The sequence below is a fragment of the Patiria miniata genome, unplaced genomic scaffold (genome assembly GCF_015706575.1).
Source record: "Patiria miniata isolate m_02_andy unplaced genomic scaffold, ASM1570657v1 HiC_scaffold_6, whole genome shotgun sequence".
NCBI lineage: Eukaryota > Metazoa > Echinodermata > Asteroidea > Valvatida > Asterinidae > Patiria > Patiria miniata.
This window is the reverse complement of record NW_024037073.1, coordinates 15,334,398-15,361,088: the sequence shown is the minus strand read 5'-3', so window position 1 is coordinate 15,361,088 and position 26,691 is coordinate 15,334,398. Positions and strand designations below refer to the sequence as shown.

At 40.2% G+C, this 26,691-nt stretch overlaps 1 protein-coding gene across 1 annotated transcript; it reads right to left on the bottom strand.

The window, feature by feature from the left end:
• Nucleotides 1-222: 222 nt before the first annotated feature.
• LOC119742961 (tumor necrosis factor receptor superfamily member 26-like) lies at nt 223-26,688 on the bottom strand. The gene is made up of 9 exons (XM_038219253.1): nt 26,505-26,688; nt 23,813-23,930; nt 21,223-21,359; nt 20,719-20,821; nt 19,795-19,849; nt 15,262-15,318; nt 14,254-14,334; nt 2,843-2,953; nt 223-605 (listed from the first exon to the last, which is right to left on the bottom strand). Exons 2-9 carry the CDS (start codon nt 23,903-23,905, stop codon nt 523-525), a joined length of 720 nt encoding a protein of 239 aa, XP_038075181.1. The 5' UTR covers nt 23,906-23,930; nt 26,505-26,688; the 3' UTR covers nt 223-522.
• Between the last annotated feature and the right edge of the window lie 3 nt (nt 26,689-26,691).

The following is a 26,691-nucleotide window of genomic DNA, read 5'->3' as shown; positions in this document are numbered from 1 at the left end:
CCTATTGTATGCCTGGCTAGAACCCTGCTTGTGCTGGTTTGAATAACTGGCTGCATTTCTCTACTAGCCCACCAGGCAAGTTAAAGAGCACCATTTACTAGCCCGCAGCAGTTTTTACTAGACATTGTACACCTGGCTAGCGTTAAGGGCGAGGCCTGCCCAAAGTCACGATGCCAGCAACATTAGCAATGCTGCAAACCCGGGAAAATAGCAAACGGGGAGCACTCATCACAGAGGATACAGCTTTTCACAGAGCAAAGCTTTGAGTGAGGTTATATAATAAAATTAACGCAAAAGCAATCTCAACAATACTGAGGGTACATTTGATCAAGCACCATTAATTTACTGGCCGCCAAATGATGGTTAAACACCATCACAAAAATACTCCCGTCTAGCTCCCAGCTATACCTTATAGCATGCCTGACAGTAACTAGCTGTTGGCTGGTTATAGACTTGTCCAACCATTGTCAACTAATGTTCAATACAAAAGATTTAACCATGGTTTGTGATCAGACTTGCCCTTCAGTTTACATACCATGATTGCTTGATGCAGCTTAGAAGCAAAGCGGATAAATGACAGCAAAGCATGAGCACAGTAAATGATGCTGCCAAGAAAAACGATAAAGATGTGGTTCATTTGAAAGAATGAGTAAGAGATTGCAGGAGAGCACAAATATTAACAAGATTGCAAAACTGAAGGGTTGCTAAAGCTTTCCTCTGCCTTCCACCCTCCCCACATCTCACATGGAGAACACAGACATTCCTTGCGCCAAATTGCCAAGACATTGGTTTAAATATTATTCATAAATACCTAAGACAGTTTACGCATTCCTTTTGGTCAAGAGCCCGTCATGTGGCCGGTCTTAAACGGATGAAAAAGACATGGCTAGCTGGTCTTAAACACTTTTCCAGTGTCACATGAAATTTGGACTCCTATGAAATCCGGTGCCTTTTAATGTTTCATTGGTTGAACGTTCACATTCCTCCCGTAATTGCATGCGCAATACTACCAGTGAACATCAGTATTTCATGGTCCGAAATTCACGCTACACCAGCCCAGCTGCGTTTTGCGCGACAGGCACACAATGTCCTTATAATCGAGTTGTGGAGGGGCATTCCGTATTATAGTCAGAGGGGTGTTTCGTAAAACATGAAGTAAAATTGTTGACCGAAATGGTTGGTAACGTCTAGTTTTTGACTTCTTTTGATATTTGGAACGAAAAGATTTTTTTTTTTACCAAAAAGGTATTTATGAATGGGAATAAATATGTCTTCGGTCGGTATTAAACAGTCTGTTTAAGACCGGTGGGAGTCTGGATGGGTGATAATTACATGTACCTTCGGCTTCGCCTCGGGTAATTACCACCCATCCAGACTCCCACCGGGCTTAAACAGAGTGTTATAATACCTCCCAAACACACATTTATTCCCTTATTTATAAATGGCTTAAACATCAACATTTGAAGGTCATGTGTGGAAGGTTTAAAATAAGGGAATAAATGTGTGCTCTGGAGGTTTTTATCACTCTGTTTAAGACCACTTAAGAGTCTGGGTGGCGAGGGTAATTATCAGCACCCAGACTCTAAGTGGTCTTAAACAGAGTGATAAATACCGACGGAGCACATATTTATTCCCATTCATAAATACCTTTTCGGTAAGAAAAAATCATATAATTCGTTCAAAACATCCCGATTTTGTTCAACAAATTCACTTCATGCTTTTTGAAACATCCCTCTTGCAAAATAATGGAGTGTTCAGCTGGCGAGTAAGATGTAAACAACCCTTTTATGGAGATTGACGCGCGCGTATCATGTTCTGCGCGATGTCGCGCAGAACGCACCTGGCGCGTTGCGTTTTGAATTTAGAACTATAAAATTCTGACTCCCTGGTAGTGTTGCGCATGCCTACGTGAGGATTGTGAACGTTCAACCAATGAAACGATAAGAGGCACTGGATTTTTAGGAGTCCACATTTTATTGTGACACTGGAAAAGTGTTTAAGACCAGCTAGCCATGTCTTTATTATCCGTTTAAGACCGGCCACGTGACGGGCTCTCGACCAATAGGAATAGCTAAACTGTCTGAGGTATTTATGAATGCCTGTTAATTAAACCCCGCTCAGTGTTTAAAACGACAATGTTAAAAACTGGTTGAAAAACATGTACCCCTTGCTCCATATGCCACATGAAAACAGTTTGTACTGTGTGCACTGGCTACAATCGAGTACTCAAGGAACACTCACGTCATAACCAAAAAGGGAGATGGTGAGAACACTGTGTGCTGCGCACACCATAGAAATGGTACACACATGGAGTAAAATAGTAGAACAAAGTCGCTGCAATTTAGTTAATTTATTGTACGGTTTTGGACCTACATAGTATTTCTGAACAGGGATATTAGCTAACCCTTCTATACTTGTAAGTATCACAGACTATCAAACCCCTGACCCCTACCTCATCAGTAGCTTTTGTTCAGGCTGTCAGCAACTACCACAAATCCTTCAGGATTACACAGTATAACTGCCAAAGCCTGTTTAATTGGTTTCATGGATTTGTTGACCATTAATACTGATACAGGTTGTGTAGCAGCCATTTTAACCTGTCAACTGTACCAATATGATGCCAGCTTTAATACAGAACTGTTCAAAATTGTACCCTGATAGATTTTGATTCACATGGTTTATATACTTAGTGACAGATTGTCACTGAGAGAGGGAGGGATAAATTATTGTAGTCGAGCAGTAATGAATATGATGTATTAAACCGGTTAGGGGCCTAGTTGCTGATTTTTGGGGGTTAAATTTAAGTAATATTTTGATAAAGAATGTTGGCAATGGTACTTACATGGTAACCTCAGACGGTAGACTCTTTTCTTCAGTAACACCCACAATATCACAATCGGAAAGAGTACAAGACATATAGGTACAAAGAAACCTATTACAAAAGACCAGCCATCTATTGGGGAGAAATAAATAATTTAACAATAACATCACATCTCTATTAACATAATTAATGGTTTGCAAGCCTGGCAGTGGTACTTGGATTGTGGAACAGGGGAAGATAGTAGTCTGAATGTTACATTTTTCACCTCCAGTAGGAGGGACATACCATACACAGGCACCCATGGGAGTGCGTCAAATGTCTGTTCCAGAGGGCTCCCCAAACTCTCTTATTCTGAAGTTATAAGTGGGGTACTTGTACATGCAGTCCACAGAGTTTTAAACAGAGACTGCCAATGCACGAATGTAATTAGGACCTTTGATGTGAGGTTCCATTATGATGAACAAGTTTCTAGGCCATTAAGACAATGCTGGAATTATAGTGTGGTTTACAAAGTCTTTAACGTTTCTTTAACATTTGAATGCACAAGTACATTTAGTCTTTTTTTTGTTGTAATTAGTTAATACGGGCGATTCCATATACAGAGCGCCACCTAGAGGTTGCCACGGAGAGTCGGTGTTTGCAGTGCATTGTGGGAGACGGTCGACAAAAATATGCGCAGCGCGGGACACTTGAAAAAAATTAGCAAGTCCGGTCAGCAGTGAGTACTGCGCCAGCAGTTTCGCTAGCTTGTGATTCAATTATTTTCATTTTGTTTCATATTCATCGAGATGGTGTTTTTTTGTGAAGCGGCAGAATGTTATGCTCATACGTCCAAGCTCAAAAAGGCTGAAAAATATGCGTGGATAGATGGAATAACGTGGATTAAATGGCCACGACAAAATCCTGCTACCGTGGCGAGATGGAAGCGTCTGATCAGGCGCGGAGGTAAAAACGAGCTGACCATAACCAAGCGCTCAAGGCTGTGTTCAAGGCATTTTGATCATCACGACATCGATGAGTTTGGAAATGCCAATGGGGATCCCAAGTATTTCCCATGGAACAACTGGGGAAAACCAGTGAACCCACGATCGCTCGCCACATTGCAGAAGCTCGATGCAGCCAGAAGCAAAACGAACATGACGGAGGAGTCCCTTGATGAGCCTGTCCCTGATGCTGAAAGGCCTGATTCCAGGTCAATCATGGACGAGGGAGAGAGAGAAGTTGGAGAAAATTCAATGGAGCTTGGACGTAAGTAACAATGACAATGTCAATAATCATGTGAAAATCTCAGCCTAGGCCCAAGGCAAGCCTAAATAAATTAACATAGGCCTGGCCTCATAAATGGCCAATTCACTGGAATACCTCCGTAAATAAAAGCCACACTTGGAATATGTACCCGGGGTGGAGAACTTTGTCATTTTTTTTAATTTCACATTTTAAGACTGTAGTTTATTTACGCTTTAGAAGCATACTCGCCCTCTTTATAACAATAGAAAATTAGGCCCCCCCTTTCAGACATCTGTATTTCGTGTAATTTCCAGGTTCGTTTGCAGACGTTTGCGTATCTAAATTCCATTACGAAATTACACGAAATGTAGTTGTCTGAAAAGAGGGGACTAATTTTTCCCATGGTCGAGTGTGCTTCTAAAGTGTAAATAAACTACAACTAAAGTCTAAATGTTAAAATGAAATTGGACAAAGTTCTACATTTTTGGGTAATATTTCAAGTGTGGCCTTTTTCACGGAGGTAGGCCTTGTCCAGTAAATTGGCCACATTTACATATAGGCTTTGCACAAAATATTCTGAGGATAATTAGCCATGATTAGGCCTAAAGAAACTGTGACCAAACTTTAGGCATAAAATTGTTGAACATTATTCAAGGCCAAGTAAAATAATATACCAGTTGATTTTCCCTGCCCACTTCTTTTTTTTTTTTTTTTTAATTTTCACAACCTCAGATGATTCTACAAACTTTAGTGATGTTCAATAAGTACTTTAGGAAGGTTTTGTGGTCACACTACAGGTTGAACTATCTTATCTTAATCCATTTTTTCAAGAAATGTTCCTCTTTAAAAACAAACAAAAACGGACGGTCACCTTTCCTTTTTTTTACTTTACCAAATCTAATTTTAAAACCAACTGTTAAACACAGGTCTCACTTTTTTGCGATACCAATATTTTGACAAGGATGTCTGAACTAGACAATAACGAATAACAGTGAGCAAAGTCAAAAGTCTCAACGGTGTGCAGATTTTCTATATTAAAATAGAAAAAAATGACACAACACATACTTGTGGTTTATTTTTTTTTCTTATTCACAACACCAACATGAATAAAATACTGAATCAAACTTTTCCTGTGCCTGACAGGTGCTTTACAATAATAAAAAACAATTACGAAAAGATTTCTTTAGATTAAAATTGATAAGAAAATGACGATTGGAATTACCAAATTATTTTTTTTCAGGTTCATCTCCTCTCCCGTTGTGCAAAAATCCATTCATGTCTTTTATAAAATGTATAATTAATTCTCATTACATTATTTTTGCTCACTTTTAACAATATAGGATTGTCACCTCTCATCCAATGTTGCGATGAGACACCACAACCAGAAGATCATGATTACCTTCATTCCCATATAACCCAACCGTCATATGTGGATCAGAGCGTTCAAACCACCATGACCGTAGCAGACATCCAAGCACTGGAAAGTGAGGCCAATAACCCATCAAGAATACAAGGTCAAGACGTAGTGGACTTAGCTACTGACTCAGACGAGAGGGTACAATTCTACACCGGACTTCACTCCAAAGCAGTTCTCCAGGGTAAGTTAGTTCGGTTTTCATTCACTTCCTGGTTATTATACTTTTTTCTTCCCACAAAAAAAGAATGCGATTTCTTTTTAATTCAAAGTTGAGATAATTTCCTCAGGCTACTGGACCGTCGCATTTCACGTTATTAGCAAATTAATTTGTAAATGTTTAGTGATGCACCGACAACTGACCTGGGGGGCAATGATAAATTTAAAGAAATGACATTGTTGTACAATATATCTTGCCTGTAATCATATTTACAGGAATAAACGCCACAACTAATTGCTCCTCTTAAAAAAAATGTGAAAAAAAGAAGATAAACTTATGATTTCAATTTTGTGTTACTTCAGGTGTCTTTGATTCCATCAGTTTTGGAGTGGGGAACATGAAATACTGGCGTGGTGCAGAAAGTGCTAAGGAGAAGGAGTTTCAAAGAAAGGGCCAAAAACGTCCAGGTCGTGAGCATCAGCTGCCTGCCTTCTTCCAGTTCATCATGTGCTTAATGCGACTTCGCCTTGACCTTCCACTTCTCATTCTGGCTGATCTGTTTCAAGTTAGCTGTTCAACAGTGACAAGGATCACCACCACCTGGATCAGTTACATGCACCAGACACTTGTTCCAACCCTACTGATTTGGCCATCACAGGAACACATAAGAAGATGGATGCCGGCTGACTTTAGGGATGCATTTCCTAACACACGTGTTGTAATTGACTGTTCAGAGTTTTTTGTAGACAGACCCCGAAACAAGAATGAACAGTACAAAACATTCTCGCAGTATAAAAGTCACAATACATACAAGGTTTTGTTTGGGGTAGCTCCAAATGGAGCATTTACTTTTGTCAGTGATCTTTGGTCAGGAAACATCTCGGATAAATATCTAACAGAGAAGAGTGGATTGATAGAAAAGCTTGATGATGGAGACGATGTGATGGCAGATAGGGGCTTCCATATTGAAGATGTGCTCTTGAAAAAGAATTCAACGCTCATCGCCCCTCCATTTACCAGAAAATGGCACAATGCAAAGGGAAAGAGATTAAATGTTGAAGAAATAAGAAGAACAAGGAAAATCGCACGACTTCGTATCCATGTAGAAAGGGCTATCCAACGGGTTAAGTGCTGGCGTATAGTGAAGCATCAAATGCCTTGTTCCTTACAGAGTTGTGCCCCAATGATTGTCAAACTTGTGGCTGCTTTGTGTAATCTTCATGGTCCCCTGTACTACTCTAAAAATGAGCAAAACCTGAAGAAGGTAAAAGTGTCCAAGAGGAAACCTGTCAAGCGTTTATGAATACTTAGTCAGAGAGCAGGGGTCCATGTCATGCAGCTGCTTACAGGGGTGTGAAATCTCAGCTTTAAAGTTGATTTCAGGGTTTTTTGTTTCGGATTTAAGTGTTTTTTCCCCAGCTTTTTCCCTCACTTGCTGTGGACAAAAGTATAGGGGATTAAAAGGCTCTTTGTCGTCATAACTGTAATGATAGAAACATGACACAGGCTGGTTTCTAGAAGTATTTACACAATATTTAATGAGATTTAATGTTTATTTTTTTTCAAATAACTTATTGTAATTATATATTTATTTATTCGCATTGTTTATTAAATATTTATATAATATATACTGACATACAGAATCACTTCTGGCAATATAAAATATTAAATTACACAACTGAAAGGAAGGCATATTTCAGTATTCTCTGTTTCTTTACTAATACTATAAATAATTTGAACATCCGGACTGATTGAAAATCAGCATTTGGTTTTTCCAAATGTTTTGAGTCAAAACAATAATACATGGAAACTGACAAAGGATAGGTTCAAATTCCAACCAACCCACCCCCCCCCAAAAAAAAACCCAATCAAACAAGCAATCAAAACAAAACAAAACAAAGCACTTCATATACTTTTTGGGGCATAGACCGGACTGTTGATACACTTAATATCTAAAGCTCTGGAGCAATGTCATAATATATATGGAATCCTTCATATCCCAATTTAATTGTCAGATGAATATGCCCCAAGCGTAATTTCAGGTGGGCCTAGCCTAGACTAGCAGTAGGCCTAGGCCTACTGGCTATAGGCTTATATTACATGTTCATCTGCAAATTATATGTTCATCTGAAAATAGCGCCCCCTTGCATAAAGAAATGTATGACTGCAAAAATCACCCCTTACATAATTATAGGCCCCTCCCCCTCCGCTTTTTTGACGGTGCACCGACCTTCAATTTTCAAAGTTGGAGAACACTGCATCATGGCTAGCTGTTTCGCTGAAGAGTAAGAGTAGTACCATTACCCTTCAGGGCTGTGTGATACTGAATGGAGGAATACAAGTTCTGCCTTCTCTTTCAACAGTACCCATCTTTCTTCATCAAATTGCAAAGTAATTGTTACAGTTCCTTTGCGGGTATATAGCAACAAGTCACATGTAGTAATGTTTGTCACTCCCATTTGAAACTGCACTTGGCTGTACCACGGTGAGGTTTTCTTTAGGTTCAACCTTCCATCCATCCGCTGTAAGTGATAGGAAGGATCATTCTCTGGGATGTCTTCTGGACTGATGTCCCTATGCTTGTACGAACACTTTATTTCCAGAAGCTTTTGTCCATGGCACTTGCATGAGATGATCCCATCTGGGGATGCACCCATGAAGGGAGCATTCTTGTCCAGCAAGAGTCCACACTCTTCTAATTCAAAGTCTGTGTGCTTTGGTGACTCAGTTTCTCTGTATAGCTGCCTTGCTATAGCTTCATGCATTTTCCCAAATTCCACTGCTTTACTAGTAAATGCCTGATTTTTGCCTGAAATTTTATCAAGCAGGGATTTGCATTTGTTTATGTCACGTGCAGATCTAACTGAGTCTGCATTACTTGCAGTAATTCTCCCTTCTCTTGCTTTGAACCAAGCTGGGTCAGACTGCTTCAAGTTCTTGAGTGCTTCAATATGCTCATCAGTTGTGTTTGCAGCCAAGTAATCAATGAAACTGCCATCCTGTGATGATGCTTGGTACTGCTGGTAGAGGTCTTTGACAGAAGGTACAAGTACAGGAGACTGTGCCACTGGTGGATCGTTGACTAATGTCAGGAAAAGGGCTCCTGGATGTGACTCTTCACAAACCTGAAAAAACCACACCAAGAAACATTGTCTTGTGTAAACTTCTAACCAATCATCAAAAATAATTTTCCTGACTTCACTCCAGAGAATGGTGGTTAACTTTGGCCATTGAAAAAAAATCATCCCTTGCCACCTCAGCTTAAAAGACTTCTCCCTTGACAGTGGCAAGGCAATGAGCAAAGGTTGAGTTTATAAGGGGCAAATTTGCCTAGGGTTGAGCTTACCAGACCTGAGACATCATCTCCTCAACAAAAATACATGTAAAGTAAATAGACCAAGAAAGCAACAACATTATGCAAATTATGATCTGATTTATGTGCATGTACAGAAGTTACCGTTTTCTAAAATGCTGTGAGGTTGACCGATCATGGAATGTAAAAATGTGCATTTTCAAAGACCAAATCATATAAGGCTGTAGTACTGAATGTGAGCATCCTGACTTTCACTCATAAACAGTTTTTAATGTTACTGACTGGCTTTTTGTATCAATAAACTCGCCTTTGAAATAAAACATCACCCACACTCTATTCACCTTTTTAAGATGATCCTGGATGTTAGCAATAGATGTGGCTTTTATCATCTTAGAGGGAGTGAAGTGCTCTGGAGTTGGACCAGGTTTCCTTGGCATTTTCTTTTCTCTCCTGTAGTCTAACTCGTCCACTTTCACAGGCATTGAAGACTTGCGAGGCTTTGTCCACAGACATGGCTCATCGGTGCCAACAGCAGTCCCCTTGTCCGTTCGCCTATCAACAAAGTCACTTACTGCAAACAGTAAAGCAACCACATGCTTACACGAACCATCATCTCTGTAGGGAAACAACAAGAACGAAAATAAAACCAATACACACTTTAAAAACTGTTACTGTATAACAAGGGCATCAAAACGCTGCATGTACATTTGTATATCTGTCTCCCTCCAAGTTTAGAATGGTAACACTCGAAAGCATTATGATATGGACACGTGTAGAGATGATGGCGCACTAGGAAGAACAGTGTTAGTGATTTTACCCTAGTGCAATAGTGTGGTAGAAAAAATCAGGATCTTTAAAGGTTTCCAATGTTAGAGCTCAATCCTTTGGAATTAAAATGGCCTGTTTTAATGCAGTTCTATATACTCCAGATGGATTGCACATAATGCATTTGAAGGTTGAAAGGAAGTTTGTTGTAAATTAATTTTTTTTTCTGAAAGAAATACACAGTAAAAAATGAACAGGATTGAGGAGCCCTTTGGCCCTCACCTGGATCCACCCCTAGTATTATGAAATGGTGCAAAAAAAACACTCACGCTGCAACACATCCACAACCGGCAGAAATCACTTCGGCATGTCTGGTGAGAAGCACCCAAGTCTGGTACCGCTGGCCTGTCTGGCGTTGTTCTGGCTTGACTGTGGCCTTCACATATTCATGGGAAGTAATCCCGTGTATTTTACCTGAAAGAGGCAAAAAATTTATGATTATATAATTCACAAAAAAATTGCAAGAAAGCTGCTATTTCCATGATTTCGGTGACAGAGTAGCAAAATGAAATGAATTTTCCCATTTAAACCTCATGGGTCATTTTTATTAACCAAAATTAGGCTATGTGAAATGTGCTCAAGCAGACTGGGACCCCCGAGTGCACAAACATAAAAAAAAAATGAGGATAATGTTATGCATTCTTCAGGCAAGTTAATAAAATCTGTCTACGCTATTAATAAAAGCATAGACAGATTTTATTTAGACATTGTTAACTTTTGTCTTGTCTACAAATAGAGGAATAGGCCCTAGCCTACTTCCTGAAAAACATATCCAACATATTAATGGGCAAAGAATGTAGTGTCAACATACCATCATTACTTATCTGGTCATGTAAAATTCTATGGAGATGACCGGTCATGATGGATATCCAAACAAATGGATGTAGGCTAGGCCTAGGCCTAATTCTTTTTCTCACCAAATTGTATTATTTTTTTTCACTTCAACTTTCCAGATTCTGTTTTGGAACATTAAAAACAAATAGAAATTGTGTCAAAATGTCCATCATTGATTGTAACAACTTCATGGACGTTTTTTTTCAATAACGAAAAATGTAAACTTGGCTTAACGTTTAACTAAAGGCCTAAGTATAAATATGCCTATAATATTATAAATAGCCAGTAGGCTAGGCCTACTGTGCTTGTGCTAGTCTAGGCTAGGCCCACCTGAGATTACGCTCTCCACATGACAGTCTTTGAACATCAGGAACCCGTCGTCGCTTTTGTACTTCGATAGCCGTTGTGGTGTCCATGTACAATTCTTGACAAGATACGCAAAGACGTCTCCGAGAGACACGGATGCCATCTCTGTCAAATCAGTACCCCACGAAACATCACGGTCATTCAGATCCAACACCGTCCCGTCACTCGTCACAACTCTCCGACGTGCCTTCGCCGACTCTTCGTGATCACTCCCTCCTAAAACTTTATACCTCTCCGATGCCTTTTCTGCCAACTCTTCTAACTCTCCTCTCTTCTTTCCACTGAATGGAATACCCCGCTCTTTCAAAAAAATTCTCAAGTTGTCTACTGACATTCGCTTAAACCGCGACAAGTCGGCCATGTTTATTTTTTTGTCGACCGGATGGACTCTCCGTGGCAACCTCTAGGTGGCGCTCTGTATATGGAATCGCCCGTATTGGTAAATTGGTAATGTAAGAGACAGCAAAACTGAAGGGTTGCTCAACATTTTCTCAGGTGATCCCAATTCCTGCCTCATAACATGGTCAGGTTCTGATATAGTGACATCCTGTAATATGGCACACTTCGACATTCCCCCCCCCCCCCCCCCCCACATTTCATCATGCAAACTCTTGCAGACAAGCTTCAAATTCATTCAGTTAATGCTTGCTGTTGGACCCTTGTGAACAATTCTATAGTGTCACAAAATATTGGTCTAAATTCCGAAAAAGGAGGCATCCGGAAAATTTGCAACAAAATCTGCCGAGTGTTCCCTAACATGGTACACTTGAACAAATCTCAGAAATTACCCAGTGAACGTTATTTTAAAACTGTCTTAAAGGTGACAAAACTCTGATAAATTATTATTACCTCAACTCACATATTGTTTGTTAGAAAAATTAGGGGCCAATTTTCTGGCCCAGTTTGAAAAGATTCACTGTGTTAACCCTAACTCCTGGGGCTCTTGTACTAGAAAGTATCCTGAATCCGCCAAAATCCACCAATTTTGTCATACAAAAAATGCTGGTATCCTGAGTCCATCAGAATCCCCCAGTGTAAATACTGGAGGTATCCTGAATCCGCCAAAGTCCGACCCACCAGCAAAAGTCTTGATGGATTCTGGCGGATTCAGGATACCATGGTGGCATAAAATAAAATACAGCATGTTTTCAAAATCCATCACCTAAATTTCTGGTGGATTTTGACGGATTGATTCAGGATATCATGCTCACATGAAAATTGTGATGTGTGTTGTTGCATAGGATCCATCAAAATACACCAATGCATGGCGATCCCAGCATTGCATTGCCTGGATGGGTTATTTACATAATCCATTGCTTACATGCCAAGGCCCCAGCCACATGTAGCACCCATCCACCCAGTACATGTGTGTACATGTTTGTACAGTATGCGACAGACTTGGCAGGGCTAGTGCCAGTAGTACTATTTACTTGACCACAAACATTGCAAAAGAGTTTAACTGTTGAGATCCTGAATCCATCAAAGTCCCCCAACAACTCAAAATAGAGGTATCCTGAACCCATCAAAATCTGCCAGTTCCGCTAGGCCTCCAATCCTATGAACATCTTCATCCCTTAACAATTTGTTAAAGAGCCATTTTCCCTTGATATTACAGTTAACTAAATTTTTACGGATTTTTCAACATATTAAGCCAGATTAGGAGTCCGTGAAAACACCCTTAAGAAAGTCCTTTGTTTACCCATGGAGACAGACCCAGTGTACCGTTATGTATAACCAATGATAAACCTCAGTAGCCAGGGTCATTAAAACACCGTGAAAATACCCTTACAGGATTAGTCCTACTGTATATAAGCCACATGTAAATGTCCGTGAAACATCTCTTAAAGATTCTTTTCACGGAGAAATGGACTTATAATGAATTTTTAAGGGATGAAGATTTTCAAAGTACGAATCCATCAAAATCCCCCAGTTTGTTCAATATGGAGGTATCCTGAATCCGCCGAAATCCCCCGAAACAGGGGGGTGGATTTTGATGGATTCAGGTACGTTAGGGTTAAAGACTCATTTTCATGAGTCTTTAATGATTTCCCAAATTGACCACATACATGTACACACTAAAAGGCAATGATCCCCTTTGAGGTTGAAGTTGACTCCATTTTCAATATTCCAAGTTAAGTTAAAATATTACTGGAATGAATTCAATTTCAGTCAATATAGGTTTCAATGATTTTAAAAGCTGCTACATGTGCATGTACATGTATCTAAACAGTGAAAATTGTGCAAGGAGGATTGGCTGACAAGAGGGCCACCATTTTAACAACAGTTTTTATTTTTATGACATTAATATTCCTTATGGAGTTGGCGTGTTTGCAGAGCCTAGCTAACAAAAGCAACACATTTACATTGCTGGAGCACAGCATTTCTTCTTTTGAAAGGTAGAGTTGCAGATATCCAAAAAGGAACTGACCAAATTGTTAAAAAGCTTACTTAACCCTTACTCTCTGAGGGTAGTTTACTGCATGTCAGTTGGTTATGCCAATGCCCTCCAGCTGCAGTTTATTGGCAGATAGTTTGTCTTAACAGTGAAGGCTCCAATTGGCAGGAGTTGGAGGCCCTGGAGGGTGCCTGATACTGACCAGCTGGGGGCACTCACTTTGTTATCAGAGGACTCTCATTGTTCTCTGTGGCATGTATTGGAGTGCCTGTCCAGTTACCCTTGAAATGACATGGCAGATATTGGAGGGCCGTGCAAAAAACATATGCCATTTTCTTAAGGCACATAATGGCATGCGTTGGAGGGTCTAGTAGGGTAAGGGTTAATTGACTTAAAGATAGTGGCACTAAACTCCCTATGAAATGATTCCTCCTGGCAAGCTGTCAGTGTCATTTTGAAGAAAACAATAAAAGACGGTTATATCCAAAGATGAGACACATTTTTGGAAATTTCCGTTACTAGTTGGTTTGTAATTGGGCCAGCCCATGAATGGGTGCACGCAAGCATTAACATGACACACACGTGTGCGCAGTACCTATTATTCGTCGGTTCAGTGCGTGACAGCGCGTAGCTGCAATCGGCTGAATGAGAACGAGTTCCGAATGCTGATTTCGGGTGTAATTCAAAATATGACTTGGCAACTTTTGATTTAAAAATCGAGATCCTAGAATATTGTTTTCTTTGAGTATACAGCATTCACAGAGCAAAAGCTACATTAAGTTAGTTGTTAACCACCTGTTTTTAGATTTCGAGTACTTTGGTTGCTTCAAACAGAACAACTCAATGAATAAATGACAAATAATCTACCCTACCTTCAAATAGCCATGGGAATACTCACCAAAGGTCCATTGAGGGTCAGTTGCTTGTTCTTTTTGTGGACATGGTGGAGGGTTCACACTAGGGTCTACAACTGTTTCAACTTAAAAAAAAAATTAAAAAAATTACAATTCGTAAGTTTTAATTTCCAAAGGGTTGGTATCCCTGTAGCATCAAGTAATCAATCCACATGTCTTTAAAACAAGATCAAGAAAGTTTATGGATGAAATGCATTTTTTTGTGTGTTACGTTTAACCCTTTCATGCCCACATTGTTTATTGACTTGGCTCTCCCCAGGACCAAATTGTTTGCTCAGTCATGCGGAAATCACTAGAGCGTGAAAAAAATGAGCACGAGTCAAAAACTCACTTTTTCAACCCAGATTTTCACTGCCAAGGAGTGATTAAAATCATAAGTGTTGTGTGTAAAGTTTGTTCCTTGAACCTTACTCTTTTATGTGATGTAAAAATGAAGTCCATACGTGCAAATATAAGAAAGTTATGCCTTTTGGTTCATCTGGTCCCAATTATCAAACTGCAAGCCATTTCACCACATCACCAAATGGCACTCCATACCTCAAATTGTGCGTGGATACTTCTGAAGCACTTTTCTCATTTTTTTGTAATAGTAACACTATGAATAAACCACACCAATAGAAAGATCCGAAAACGCTCTTTCAGCTGGTATATGGTTGATGTATGGGCGGCCAAACATATCAACATGCCGCCTTTCTGAAAAGTAGTGAATATATCTGTGTTGAGGGTGTTTTGTGTGTGGTTTCCTGGTCGACTAAAGTCGCCCATGAGAACCAGCAGGGGGGTACTTCTTGTCGACAAAAGTCGCCCATGGTAAGGAAAGGGTTAAGGCTCTGGGTTGAGACTGTCAATTCATAAAACGTCTGAAAATTTGATCTGAAGGCTGCATTTTTTCCTGTACTGACGTCTTCCTCTTCGATTCAAAAGGTCGGGTTTCAGACAAAAGTCCGAAAATATCTCATGCCTTGAAAAAAAAACATCTTTTAAAATCAAACCTTGTGTACTTGTAACAGTAGGTGTAGTCTGCTCTGGACATGGTGGGCACGTCAGATCTGGCAAAACAAACCAAAGTTGTAAAACTTCCAAATGTTTAACTCATGGTGCAAAAAATATAGCAGACCAAAAACAAAATCCAATTGGCAACATGGACAGTTGACTAGATAGTCGGATTTGTTGTGTCCAAGTGATTAGGGTGTGCCTATGATCAGAGGGTCAGGGGTTCAAATCAAGATTCTAGCTATATGTTGTGTCCTTGGGCAAGCCACTTCACCCCACTTCCTTCTTTCCACATGGGAGTGTACATGGGTAATGGAATTAGGTGGGGAGTGTAGCCCATGATGGACTGGCATCCCATCTGGGAGGGGGGGGGGGGGGAGAATGGAAATATTTTCAGTTGTTTCATGCCAGGGAAACTGGAGACAAACGTCGGCCCGATTGGCCATATTTGCTAGTGACATACTTACTGCTACTACTATTACTACACTGCCAAAAATATTTTCTTACTTAAGAAAACTTTTCTTGAAATTAGAAAAATATTCTAGATTTAAGATAATTTGTAAGAAAAAACAAAATGGGCAAGAAAATACTTCTTAAAATATTTAATAAAATATACTTGAAGAAATTATATCTTTTTTAAAGATTTTTTTCTCAAAATTATTCTCATTACAAGAAAATTTTCTAATTTTAAGAAAATTTCTTACATAAGAAATTTGTTTAAGAACTACGAGCTGTGTTTTTCTCATATTTGCTATCTATTTTCTTATTTTAAGAAAATATTTCCTGTTAACAAAAACAATTCTTGTCTTCAAAAAATGCTACACTTCAAGAAAATTATTCTTGCCAAGTGTTCTTTGCTGATGCATTGTACAAAAAAATACTTTCTCATTTTAAGAAAACTTTTCTTGAATGAAATTAAAATTGTATGACTTTGGCCAGAACAACAGAGGGCGCTGTTGGGGGAGTGGCCAACTGAAATTTAAAAGTGTATTGTTTCAGCTGTCAGGCCTGAACATTCACTTATCATTTTTATTCTGCCAGAGGTATGTACAAATGTTAGTTTTATTGTCATGTTTTAATTTAATTATCATAGATTAAGGATGGCTTTTTGTATGAACTTTATTGTTGAAGATGTTTAAGGATTGAAAAGATTGAAAGTTGTGTAAGTTTCGGATCGGTAGTTGCAAATGTATGCATACTGTAATACATGTTGAACATTGCACACATAACCCACTAAGCATGAGTGAGATAGCAATTCCTTTTCTTTTATAGAAAGTAACATATAAAGTGGCAGTCACTGATATGACAATTGATTTTTAGATGTTCTTATTCCTCCATGTTAGAAGTGAATCTGAGTTTGGCGATTAGGCTCTGCCCGAGAAGCAAATCTAAGTTTGGAGAATAATGCTCAAAACTTGGTTTGAAGTTCACCAATAAAAATGTATATTGGCCTAGTTATGACAGTGACAAAATTTTTAAATAAAGTTGTAATGTAAGGTGAAAATACTATTATTGAAACGAGCAAACTATACAGGGTGATTAAAAAAGGTAAGCCTGAAACAAAGGACTTTTATTTGTTAAATATTAACACAATGTCTTCATGGCATCCATTGCTGCTATGATGAATGCATACCTTTGCCTTGAAGTTGTTTTCTTGTAGTAGGAAAACAATTCTCATTAATTTGTACTAAGATTTATGATGTCTTTTCTTTTGGAATCCAAGAAAACCTCAGCAGAAACAAAAAAAAAAACACCCAAGATTACAATTCCAGCTAGGAGTTAATTGTCTTGATTCAAGAAAAGAAAAAAGGTTTTCTTGTGTCATTCCTAATCCTAGAAAATGGTAACAAGAAAATTGTCCTTGCATGTTTTCTTAAAATAAGAAACATAACTGAGAAAAGTTGATTTCAGGTGGATTGAGCAATATAAATTTTCTTGCAGTTTTTCTTAAAATAAGAAACATACTGAGAAAACTTTAGAAAAAAATATTCTTAATTTGACAAAAGTTGAGAAAGAAACAAGAAAAAAAATAACAGCGTTGCTGTTGAAACCCCTCAGCCAGAGTCAAGTTATCATCCGGAAACCATTAACCTTTAACTCACGTGGTGACCTTGACCTTTGGCCTTTGACCCCAGAACCAGTCCCAACATGCCTGTACCAATGGGAAACCCCCTACCGAAGTTAGACACCAACATTTCATTTCTAACTCAAGTTATCATTCGGAACCATTTACATTGAACTCACCACGGTGACCTTGACCTTTGACCTTTTGACCCCAAAACCAATCCCAACTTGCCTGTACCCAAGGGCAAACCCCTACCTCAGTCAGACACCAAAATCTCATTTCTAACTCAAGTTATCATCCGGAAACCATTTACCTTTAACTCACCATGCTGACCTTGACCTTTGACCTTTTGACCCCCAAACCAATCCCAACTTGCCTTCTCCCAAGGGGAACCCTCTTCCAAAGTTAGACACCAAAATTGCATTTCTAACTCAAGTTATCATCCGGAAACCATTTACCTTTAACTCACAATGGTGACCTTGACCTTTGACCTTTTGACCCAAAAACCAATCCCAACTTGCCTACTCCCAAGGGCAACCCTCTACCAAAGTTAGACACCAAAATCTCATTTCTAACTCAAGTTATCATCCGGAAACCATTTACATTTAACTCACCACGGTGACCTTGACCTTTGCCCTTTTGACCCCAAACCCAATCCCAACTTGCCTACTCCCAAGGGCAACCCCCTACCAAAGTTAGACACCAAAATCTCATTTCTAACTCAAGTTATCATCCGGAAACCATTTACATTTAACTCACCACGGTGACCTTGACCTTTGACCTTTTGACCTCAAAACCAATCCCAACTTGCCTACTCCCAAGGGCAACCCCCTACCAAAGTTAGACACCAAAATCTCATTTCTAACTCAAGTTATCATCCGGAAACCATTTACATTTAACTCACCACGGTGACCTTGACCTTTGACCTTTTGACCTCAAAACCAATCCCAACTTGCCTACTCCCAAGGGCAACCCCCTACCAAAGTTAGACACCAAAATCTCATTTCTAACTCAAGTTATCATCCGGAAACCATTTACATTTAACTCACCACGGTGACCTTGACCTTTGACTTTTTGACCCCAAAACCAATCCCAACTTGCCTACTCCCAAGGGCAACCCCCTACCAAAGTTAGACACCAAAATCTCATTTCTAACTCAAGTTATCATCCGGAAACCATTTACATTTAACTCACCACGGTGACCTTGACCTTTGACCTTTTGACCCCAAAACCAATCCCAACTTGCCTACTCCCAAGGGCAACCCCCTACCAAAGTTAGACACCAAAATCTCATTTCTAACTCAAGTTATCATCCGGAAACCATTTACATTTAACTCACCACGGTGACCTTGACCTTTGACCTTTTGACCTCAAAACCAATCCCAACTTGCCTACTCCCAAGGGCAACCCCCTACCGAAGTTACAACCCCAAACAACATTTCTAACTCAAGTTATCATCCGGAAACTAAGCTGCCCGGACGGACGGACGGACGGACGGACGGACAGACATACATACATCCGGACGGACGGACGCCCTAGGCGATGACAATACCCCTCGAGCCTCTCGGCTGAGGGGTAAAAACTAGATTTTTTTTGCAATATGAAGGGGTTATATTCTTGATTCAAGAAAAGGAAAGAGGTTTTCTTGTGTCACTCCCTAGAAAATTGTAACAAGAAAAATTTTCTTGCAGTTTTTCTTAAAATAAGAAACATAACTGAGAAAAGTTTAGAAAAAAATATTCTTAATTTGACAAAAGTTGAGTAAGAAACAAGAAAAAAAACTAGATTTTTTTGCAATATGAAGGGGTTATATTCTTGATTCAAGAAAAGGAAAGAGGTTTTCTTGTGTCACTCCCTAGAAAATTGTAACAAGAAAAATTTTCTTGCAGTTTTTCCTAAAATAAGAAACATAACTGAGAAAAGTTTAGAAAAAAATATTCTTAATTTGACAAAAGTTGAGTAAGAAACAAGAAAAAAAACTAGATTTTTTTTGCAATATGAAGGGGTTATATTCTTGATTCAAGAAAAGGAAAGAGGTTTTCTTGTGTCACTCCCTAGAAAATTGTAACAAGAAAAATTTTCTTGCAGTTTTTCTTAAAATAAGAAACATAACTGAGAAAAGTTTAGAATTTTTTTTCTTATTTTGACAAAAGTTAAGAAAATTATTTATCCTAAATCAAGAACACTAGAAAAAAAATCTAATAACAAGTTTCTTAAAACAAGAAATGGCCTTTTAGAAATATTTTCTTGTGTCACTCCCTAGAAAAAATAACTTGTTTTAAGTTTTTTTTTCTCAAAATAAGAAATATATTTTTGGCAGTGTACAGTTGATTAGAAAGTTCATCTCTGTAAATCTTAAAAGACTGTTGGCTGCTGAAGAACAAGGTCATACAAAATGTTTTTTTTTGCAAATTGTGCACTAACTACTGGATGTTGGAAGTCTGTAACTTTGGATGTCTTGTCTTACCTTGACGTCGGCAGCCGCAAACTTTGTCTGCCCTTCCTGTGGCATTTATGAGCACCTTTAATCAAAACATGAAATAGAACGATCAAATATCAAGGTGGTGTAAGATGAAATGTTATAATGTTACAATTTGTGGGAATATCGGAAATCAAAGCAGAGAAATCACCGTGCCAAGACTGATCAACATTATTGGAATGATTTACTGGGCCCAAAAAAAAAAGTAGTTCAAAAAGTAGCACAATTACAGTGGCAGCTTCAAAACGTTTGATGTAAACGAAAAAGATTCAATGAAGACAGTGTCTTGAATTGTGCTTCTTGCGGATCAAGTCAGCCTGATATAAATAATAATAATATTGGATGGCTTGTTTTCGGTGGATACAAGAATATTGCACTCGCTATGACAATATTGCACTCGCCTTCGACTCGTGCAATATTGTCATAGCTCGTGCAATATATTCTTGTATCCACCTCAAAGCCATTCGATATTATATAAATGTTTAACAGATGGACACTTTTAATTTTCATTTGGCCATACCGTGAAATAACTAAGAATGTGACTTTGCGTTTAATTTTGTAAATGTTTTGGTAATTTTTTAAGAAACATTGAAATATTTAGCCATTTTACAAAGGCTGATGCCTGCCCATGTCTGCAGACCGGCATGATTGACATAAATCAATAATTGACATAATAAATAGTGGACACATACATTGAGAAAAATTTGTTTGCTGTTTAACTCCAAAAAAGATCGGATAAACGGAGGTCCATTTTTTATAATTCGAGTTTCATCTAATGTTATGAACATTTGTGAAAGGATTTAGAATTGTTTTCGTTTAAACATGTAAACGTCATATCCAACGAATGTTCATTGTGAGACCATAAAGCCAGTTCAAAAAGCCGGTAGTCACACCTTCCACCCACCAAATTACCTCTTCATTAGGTTTGCACGGAGTAACAGGACGGCAAGCCAAGCATCGGTTGTCAAAGGGGGAGAATTTACCATACGGGCAGGGTTTACAATACGAACTGCAACTGAACAGAGAAGATCGGGAGCACTGTCAAAGAGCATCTTCATGATACCATATGGGAAGTGTTGAACAACTCATCTAGATGGTCAATTGTTTTAGATGCCCATTGTAAAATGGACACATTCCCAATCAGAACAATTTATGCTCCCTGTAGGTCCCCCCCCCCCAAAAAAAACCCAGGCATTTTCAGGGGCACGCACATGAACATGACACAAAACATGGTACATGCCACTTCTTCACTGCTGTATCAGTGTCAAGTTTTTGTTTTCATCAAGACTGCATGAGACTGCATCACCAAGCAACCCAGTCGATTTCATCTGTAAAAAAAGTAAATTCAAAAAAACATCCTGAATCCAAACATTTTGTCCAAGCCAGCCCTCCCCCTTCAGTTCTCATCACACTTACTCAATGTTGTCTTGATCAAAAGTATCACAGGGAATATCCAGGTAGGTTCCACTTATACAATGGCAATTGATTGTTGCCCTGCAGAGTGTCTCTGGTTCATCATTGTCCTGCTTGTCGCAGGGCCACTTGTCTGGTGACTAGAAAAGAAGACAATTGTTTACCTCCAAAATGAGTTGTAGACAAGTCCACCCAAATTCATATCATCCATCACAAGTAATGCAATTACTCAGTCCAACAGCATCCAACTACATGTATTTGGGTACTGTTGGATTGAGCAGTAAACCCTTTGTATACATTCCTATTGAAATCTGTTGGATTCAGCAGGCAACTTAAAGGTAGAGTCCACCATTTGTAATTTGTGCGTTTTTTTTTTCGTCTGAAGCAACAAAAGACAAATGCTCAAAATCTAAAGAAGGGTGCTGAACAACTAACCTGATTAAGTTTCAGCTCAGTGAATGCTGTACATTCTGAGAAAACAATATTCTAGATCTCGATTTCAAATCAAAAGTTGCTGAGTCATGTTTTGAATTGGGCCTGAATTCAGGGTCCGAAACACGTTCTTACTGAGCCGATTGCAGCTACGCAATGTTGCGCACTGAACCGACAAATTATAGCAACCGAGGGCGCTTGTGCATCATGTCAACCCTTGCGCCTGCTTCGCCGAATAAAAAAACAAACTACTAACGGAAATTTCCAACGATGCGTCTTTGGACGCATCATTGCAAAGGCCTTCTGTCATTGATTTCTTGAAAAAATGACAGCATGTCAGAAAGAATAATTTCACAGGGAGTTTTCGATTACTATCTTTAAACCATGTATGTTTTTCAACAATATAATTACGTCAGTTACTTTTTGGATAGCTGCAAATGGTGCTGTACCTTTAAAACATTCAGAGTTGGATTCTGTTGGATACAGTGGCGTAGCCACCGCGGGGGGGGGGGGGGGGGGGGGGGGCGACCGCCCCCCCCATGAAACCTTGTCGCCCCCCAGTCACCCCCCCCAACTGAGATTTTGAGTTTCTAAAAAAATTATCATTGATCTACATGACGCCATGGGCGTCAATCCTGGGGGGGACAGGGGGACTGGTCCCCCCCCCCCACTTTTTGAAGGGTGGGGGACACAATATTTAATGTCCCCCCCCCCTCCAAATTTTTGAACTTGTGTCTCATTTACAGGGCCCTATTATGTACTACAATGTATCTTTTGCTTAGAAAATATTGGTTAAAGTGGTCAGAAATTGCCTAAGATAGCACCACAGAGCATTGAGAATCCAAAATTTTTCGGGCCCTTAAGCGGGCCCCGAACCCCACGCCTATAGCTCAGAATTCTGGTAGCTGATTCAATGACTCCAACCTTGAAAACAATGTTCACAAAATTTCTTATGCCTTTAGCTGAGAAAACCTAGAAAATTATGTGTAAATTATTATCTTTTGTGCTAAGATAATTATTGGTTAAAGTGGTAAGAAATTGCCTCAGATCACACCACAGAGCATCGAGAATCCAATTTTTTTCGGGGCCCTTAAGCGGGCCCCGAACCCCACGCCTATAGCTCAGAATACCGATAGCTGATTCAATGACTCCAACCTCGAAAACGATGTTCAAATAATTATCTTTTGCTAAGAAAATATTGGTTAAAGCATGGAGGAAAGTGGTCAGAAATTGCTTCAGATCACACCACAGAACATCTAGAATCCAATTTTTTGGGGGCCCTTAAGCGGGCCCCGAACCCCCACGCCGCAAGGGCTTCGCGCTTCGCATCAGTTCTGATCAAGGTATGTCCCCCCCCCCCCACTTTTGAGAAGCGAATGACGCCCCTACATGACGCCCCCCCCCCCCATGAAATGTTCCAGCCCCCTAGCCCCCCCCCCCCCCCCCCCCCCCACTGAAAAATACCTGGCTACGCCACTGGTTGGATACCAATGCCAAGTTGGACTCTGTTGGATCCAGCAGTAAACAGAAAAAATAAGGCACAGTTGCATTCTGTTGGATGGAGCATGCCAGTCATATTCAGCCAGGTACCCAACAACCTGGCAAGTTGGGTTGTGTGGGACATGTCTATTAGACAGACGTAAGACAGGACTTGTGGCTCCGTGGATAATGGGCGATACTCGAACTGGGGGGGGGGGGGGGGTGGAGCAGGAGGACATTTAACTTTGCCTAAAAGCTGGGGTTGCATGTTCTTAGTATGAGCTAAAAACCTGTAACCTGTCTTTATTTGGCTGGGGGGGGGGGGTGTTTACGCCCCCTAGTGGACAAAGTAAAGGGGGAGGGGTGGCCAATCCCCCCCCCTTCCACCACTGTTGATTGTAAATCCATAATTTCTGTTGAGTGTGGATTGTGATTGTTTGATTTGTGCTATCGATCGCCCCATCGTGCAGAAATGCATTTAATTTTGTGCCAATTGTGGCGATCCTGTGAGAAATCAGTCTTATTTGACTTGTTTAAAAAACAATCTGCTACAGAGCCGTATCATAGAAAGAAAAGGGGCATGATCAAACGATGGCAGCACTATCACCTCCTGACTGGCCAGTGTTTATAGCGCAAAATTCAGTGATCACGCCCATTCCTACTCAACACCCTAAATACTTACCGGTACTGCAGCTTCAAGACCATGAACGAAAGTGAGGGCCAGTATAGCACCAGCAAACAACATTAGGCAGTGTCTGGACATGCATGCTGCCATGGCTGCAAAGATTCGGGAGGCTAGTCTGGAAAATCAAACCAGATTAATTGTGCATAGGAATTAGGATGGTAAAATATGTGACTCAACTTAGCATGTTAGATTCGTGTATGAAACACGAATCTTAAACATGCCAACACAATTATTTTTTTTACATTTTTGCAAATGTTACTGTGTTTAAGGGTACACATGTACATGTACATCCCATCAAAAGCAACCATCCCAACTGTAGGCCTACTGTAGTTGGGACAGTCCAAACTAGGCTAGCTATAGGCCTGCAGTTTGGTCTGCCCAGTCCAAAAAATATAAAAAGTAGTTTTGGTAACTTCTAGGACTAGGAGCAAAAGCCACAGTACGTGACCAAATTTACACGCCTGTATGCTACCTTAATTCAAACTAGAAAATTTTGAATTAGGGGAATTTTCTTGCAGACTCGTAATACGTAGTCCAAGTAACTAGGACTCGATCTACGGATCGCTTTTTTAACATTTGGACAAATGTGAAAAAAGCGATCCATAGAGTCCCCCCCCCCATTATTTTCATGTCAGGGTTATTTGAAGTATAATGACTTTTTGACCTTTACTTTGACCTTGAATTTGACCTTGTGGATCACCCGACTTTGAGACGAACTTGGATGAAAATTAAACCCAACCATGTTTTCTACAAAATATCAAAAAAATGGGGGTATAATATTTTTTGTTTGGTTTCTAGCTCATATCAAAGTTGGCAAACGTGTTGCAAAATGTGATATCCCTATGCAGTGTACTAGTGGATTTAAAGTAGGGATTTTTTGTCTCTGAAATATGTTAATGTACAGGGATATCCCATTTTTCAACACGTATGCCAACTTTGACATGAGCTAGAAACCAAACAAAAAATATTGTACACCCAATTTTTTGATATTTTGTAAAAAACATGTTGGGGTTTAATTTTCATCTAAGTTTGTCTCAAGGTCACGTGATCCACAAGGTCAAAGTCAAGTTCAAAGTAAAGGTCGAAAGGTCATCATATTTTAAATTACTTTAACATGAACAGTAGTGGTAAATTTGGATTCTTTATGAAGTTACCTTTCCAGAGAAACCAAGATTAACAAATTTGGCCCGCAGGTTATGGAAATATGGTCATTTGAAAATTGGAGGCCACGCCCATTTTGACCAAAATTGCTAAACAATGGCGGGCGGTAGCACAAAAAACGTTTGTCCGATTTGAAGGGGGTGGGGTGTAACCCATTGGGTGATTTGACATGGAATGATCCAATAGTCCGAGTAACTTGGATCCCAACCTCGTCCCCAGTGCTTACTTCATTTCCAACCGTGTTAAACCCTGGATAGGAAACTTTCTTCCTGTATCCTGATTGGATACCGCAATTGGCTAGTAATGGATTTTTATCGTGTACTTGGTGCTATATATTCACAACGTGCAGTACGTGTTTTCGCGATCATTCGTCCACGCCTTCTCGAAAATACTAATTTCCTTTCCAATTTGCTCATATTAATATGAAATATGATACTGCATGTTGTCTCGATAAGATCGTAACAGTTTGATTTCAAAAATCGTGTTTTCATAACTCACGCCGTGCTCGCGCTGCTACGAATTGACTCTGTTTTTACCCCAGACACCGCATACAAAAACAAACGCTAATGTGTAGCACATATCCAGGCACCAGACTGTTCCTCATTTGCATACGTGAGCAAAAATCTTGCACATGCAAATGATCCAATACCAGGGTGAGAGAGCAGGTAGCGGTGGGCGCGTACTGCTCGACACCCTGGGGACGAGGTTGCTTGGACCCAACCTTTCACCTTTTTAACATTTGGACATCATGGACATGGTCTGGTGATAGTCCCCCTACCATATGTCCACATGTTAAAAAAGGCAATTCGTAGAGTCCTAGTTACTCGGACCAACATGACCGATTGCAGGTCAACTCGCCCCCTGGCCGACTCGACTCTTACCGACTCGCCCCTTACCGACTCGCGCCCTGACCTACTCGCCCCCTGACCGACTCGCCCCTCACAAACTCGCCCCCTGGGCTGGCTGACTCGCCCCCAGCCGACTCGCCCCCTCGCCTCCTAGCCGACTCGCCCCCTGACCGACTCGCCCCCTGACCGACTCGCCCCCTGGAAAATTATCCACTGACGGGGACATCGTGAAATAAAAAAAAGACAGTGGAGGGGAACACATTGGCTTGCCCGGTCGCAACGTGAAACTTAATGGAGCCAAATTATTCAAAGCCATTTTTGAAGGATTTCCAGTGTCCACTGTCTTTTTTTCCCACGATGTCCCCGTACTGTGCATCATTTTCCAGGGGGCGAGTCCGTCAGGGGGCGAGTTGGCCAGGAGGGGAGTTGGCGAGGGGGCGAGTGGGCGAGTCGGTTAGGGGGCGAGTCGGTCAGGGGGCGAGTCGGTAAGGGGCGAGTCAGTAAGGGGCGAGTCGGCCAGGGGGCGAGTTGACCTGACACCACATGACCAATTTGCCCAATGCCCGGCCCAATGGCAATGCCCGGATGCCTAGCTATGTAGAATTGTGGAATTTCCAACGAGTGTGGAATTGTCGAATTTCCGAGTATTATTAACAATGCAGCTGCAAGGGTTTTCTAACTTGGAAATTTGTATGAAGTCTTGACGATGTCGGTTGTTGTCGAGTTGTAATGGTAGCACTAGCAGTCAAAGAAAGTCATGAAAGTGGCAGCTCAGATGTCACATCCCGGCTATCTTGCAAATTGCCCCACAAATGTATTACTTCCGCTGTAAACTTAAACGTTAAACCCACGTCGCGACGTCGTCAC

Coding starts and splice junctions, on each gene's coding strand:
- LOC119742961 (XM_038219253.1), bottom strand. CDS start 23,905: ATGGCAGCATGCATGTCCAGACACTGCCTAATGTTGTTTGCTGGTGCT. Junction 21,360..23,812: donor GTCTTGAAGCTGCAGTACCG/GTAAGTATTTAG, acceptor CTTCTTTTCTAG/TCACCAGACAAGTGGCCCTG. Junction 606..2,842: donor CTACCGTCTGAGGTTACCAT/GTAAGTACCATT, acceptor TTTTCTTGGCAG/CATCATTTACTGTGCTCATG.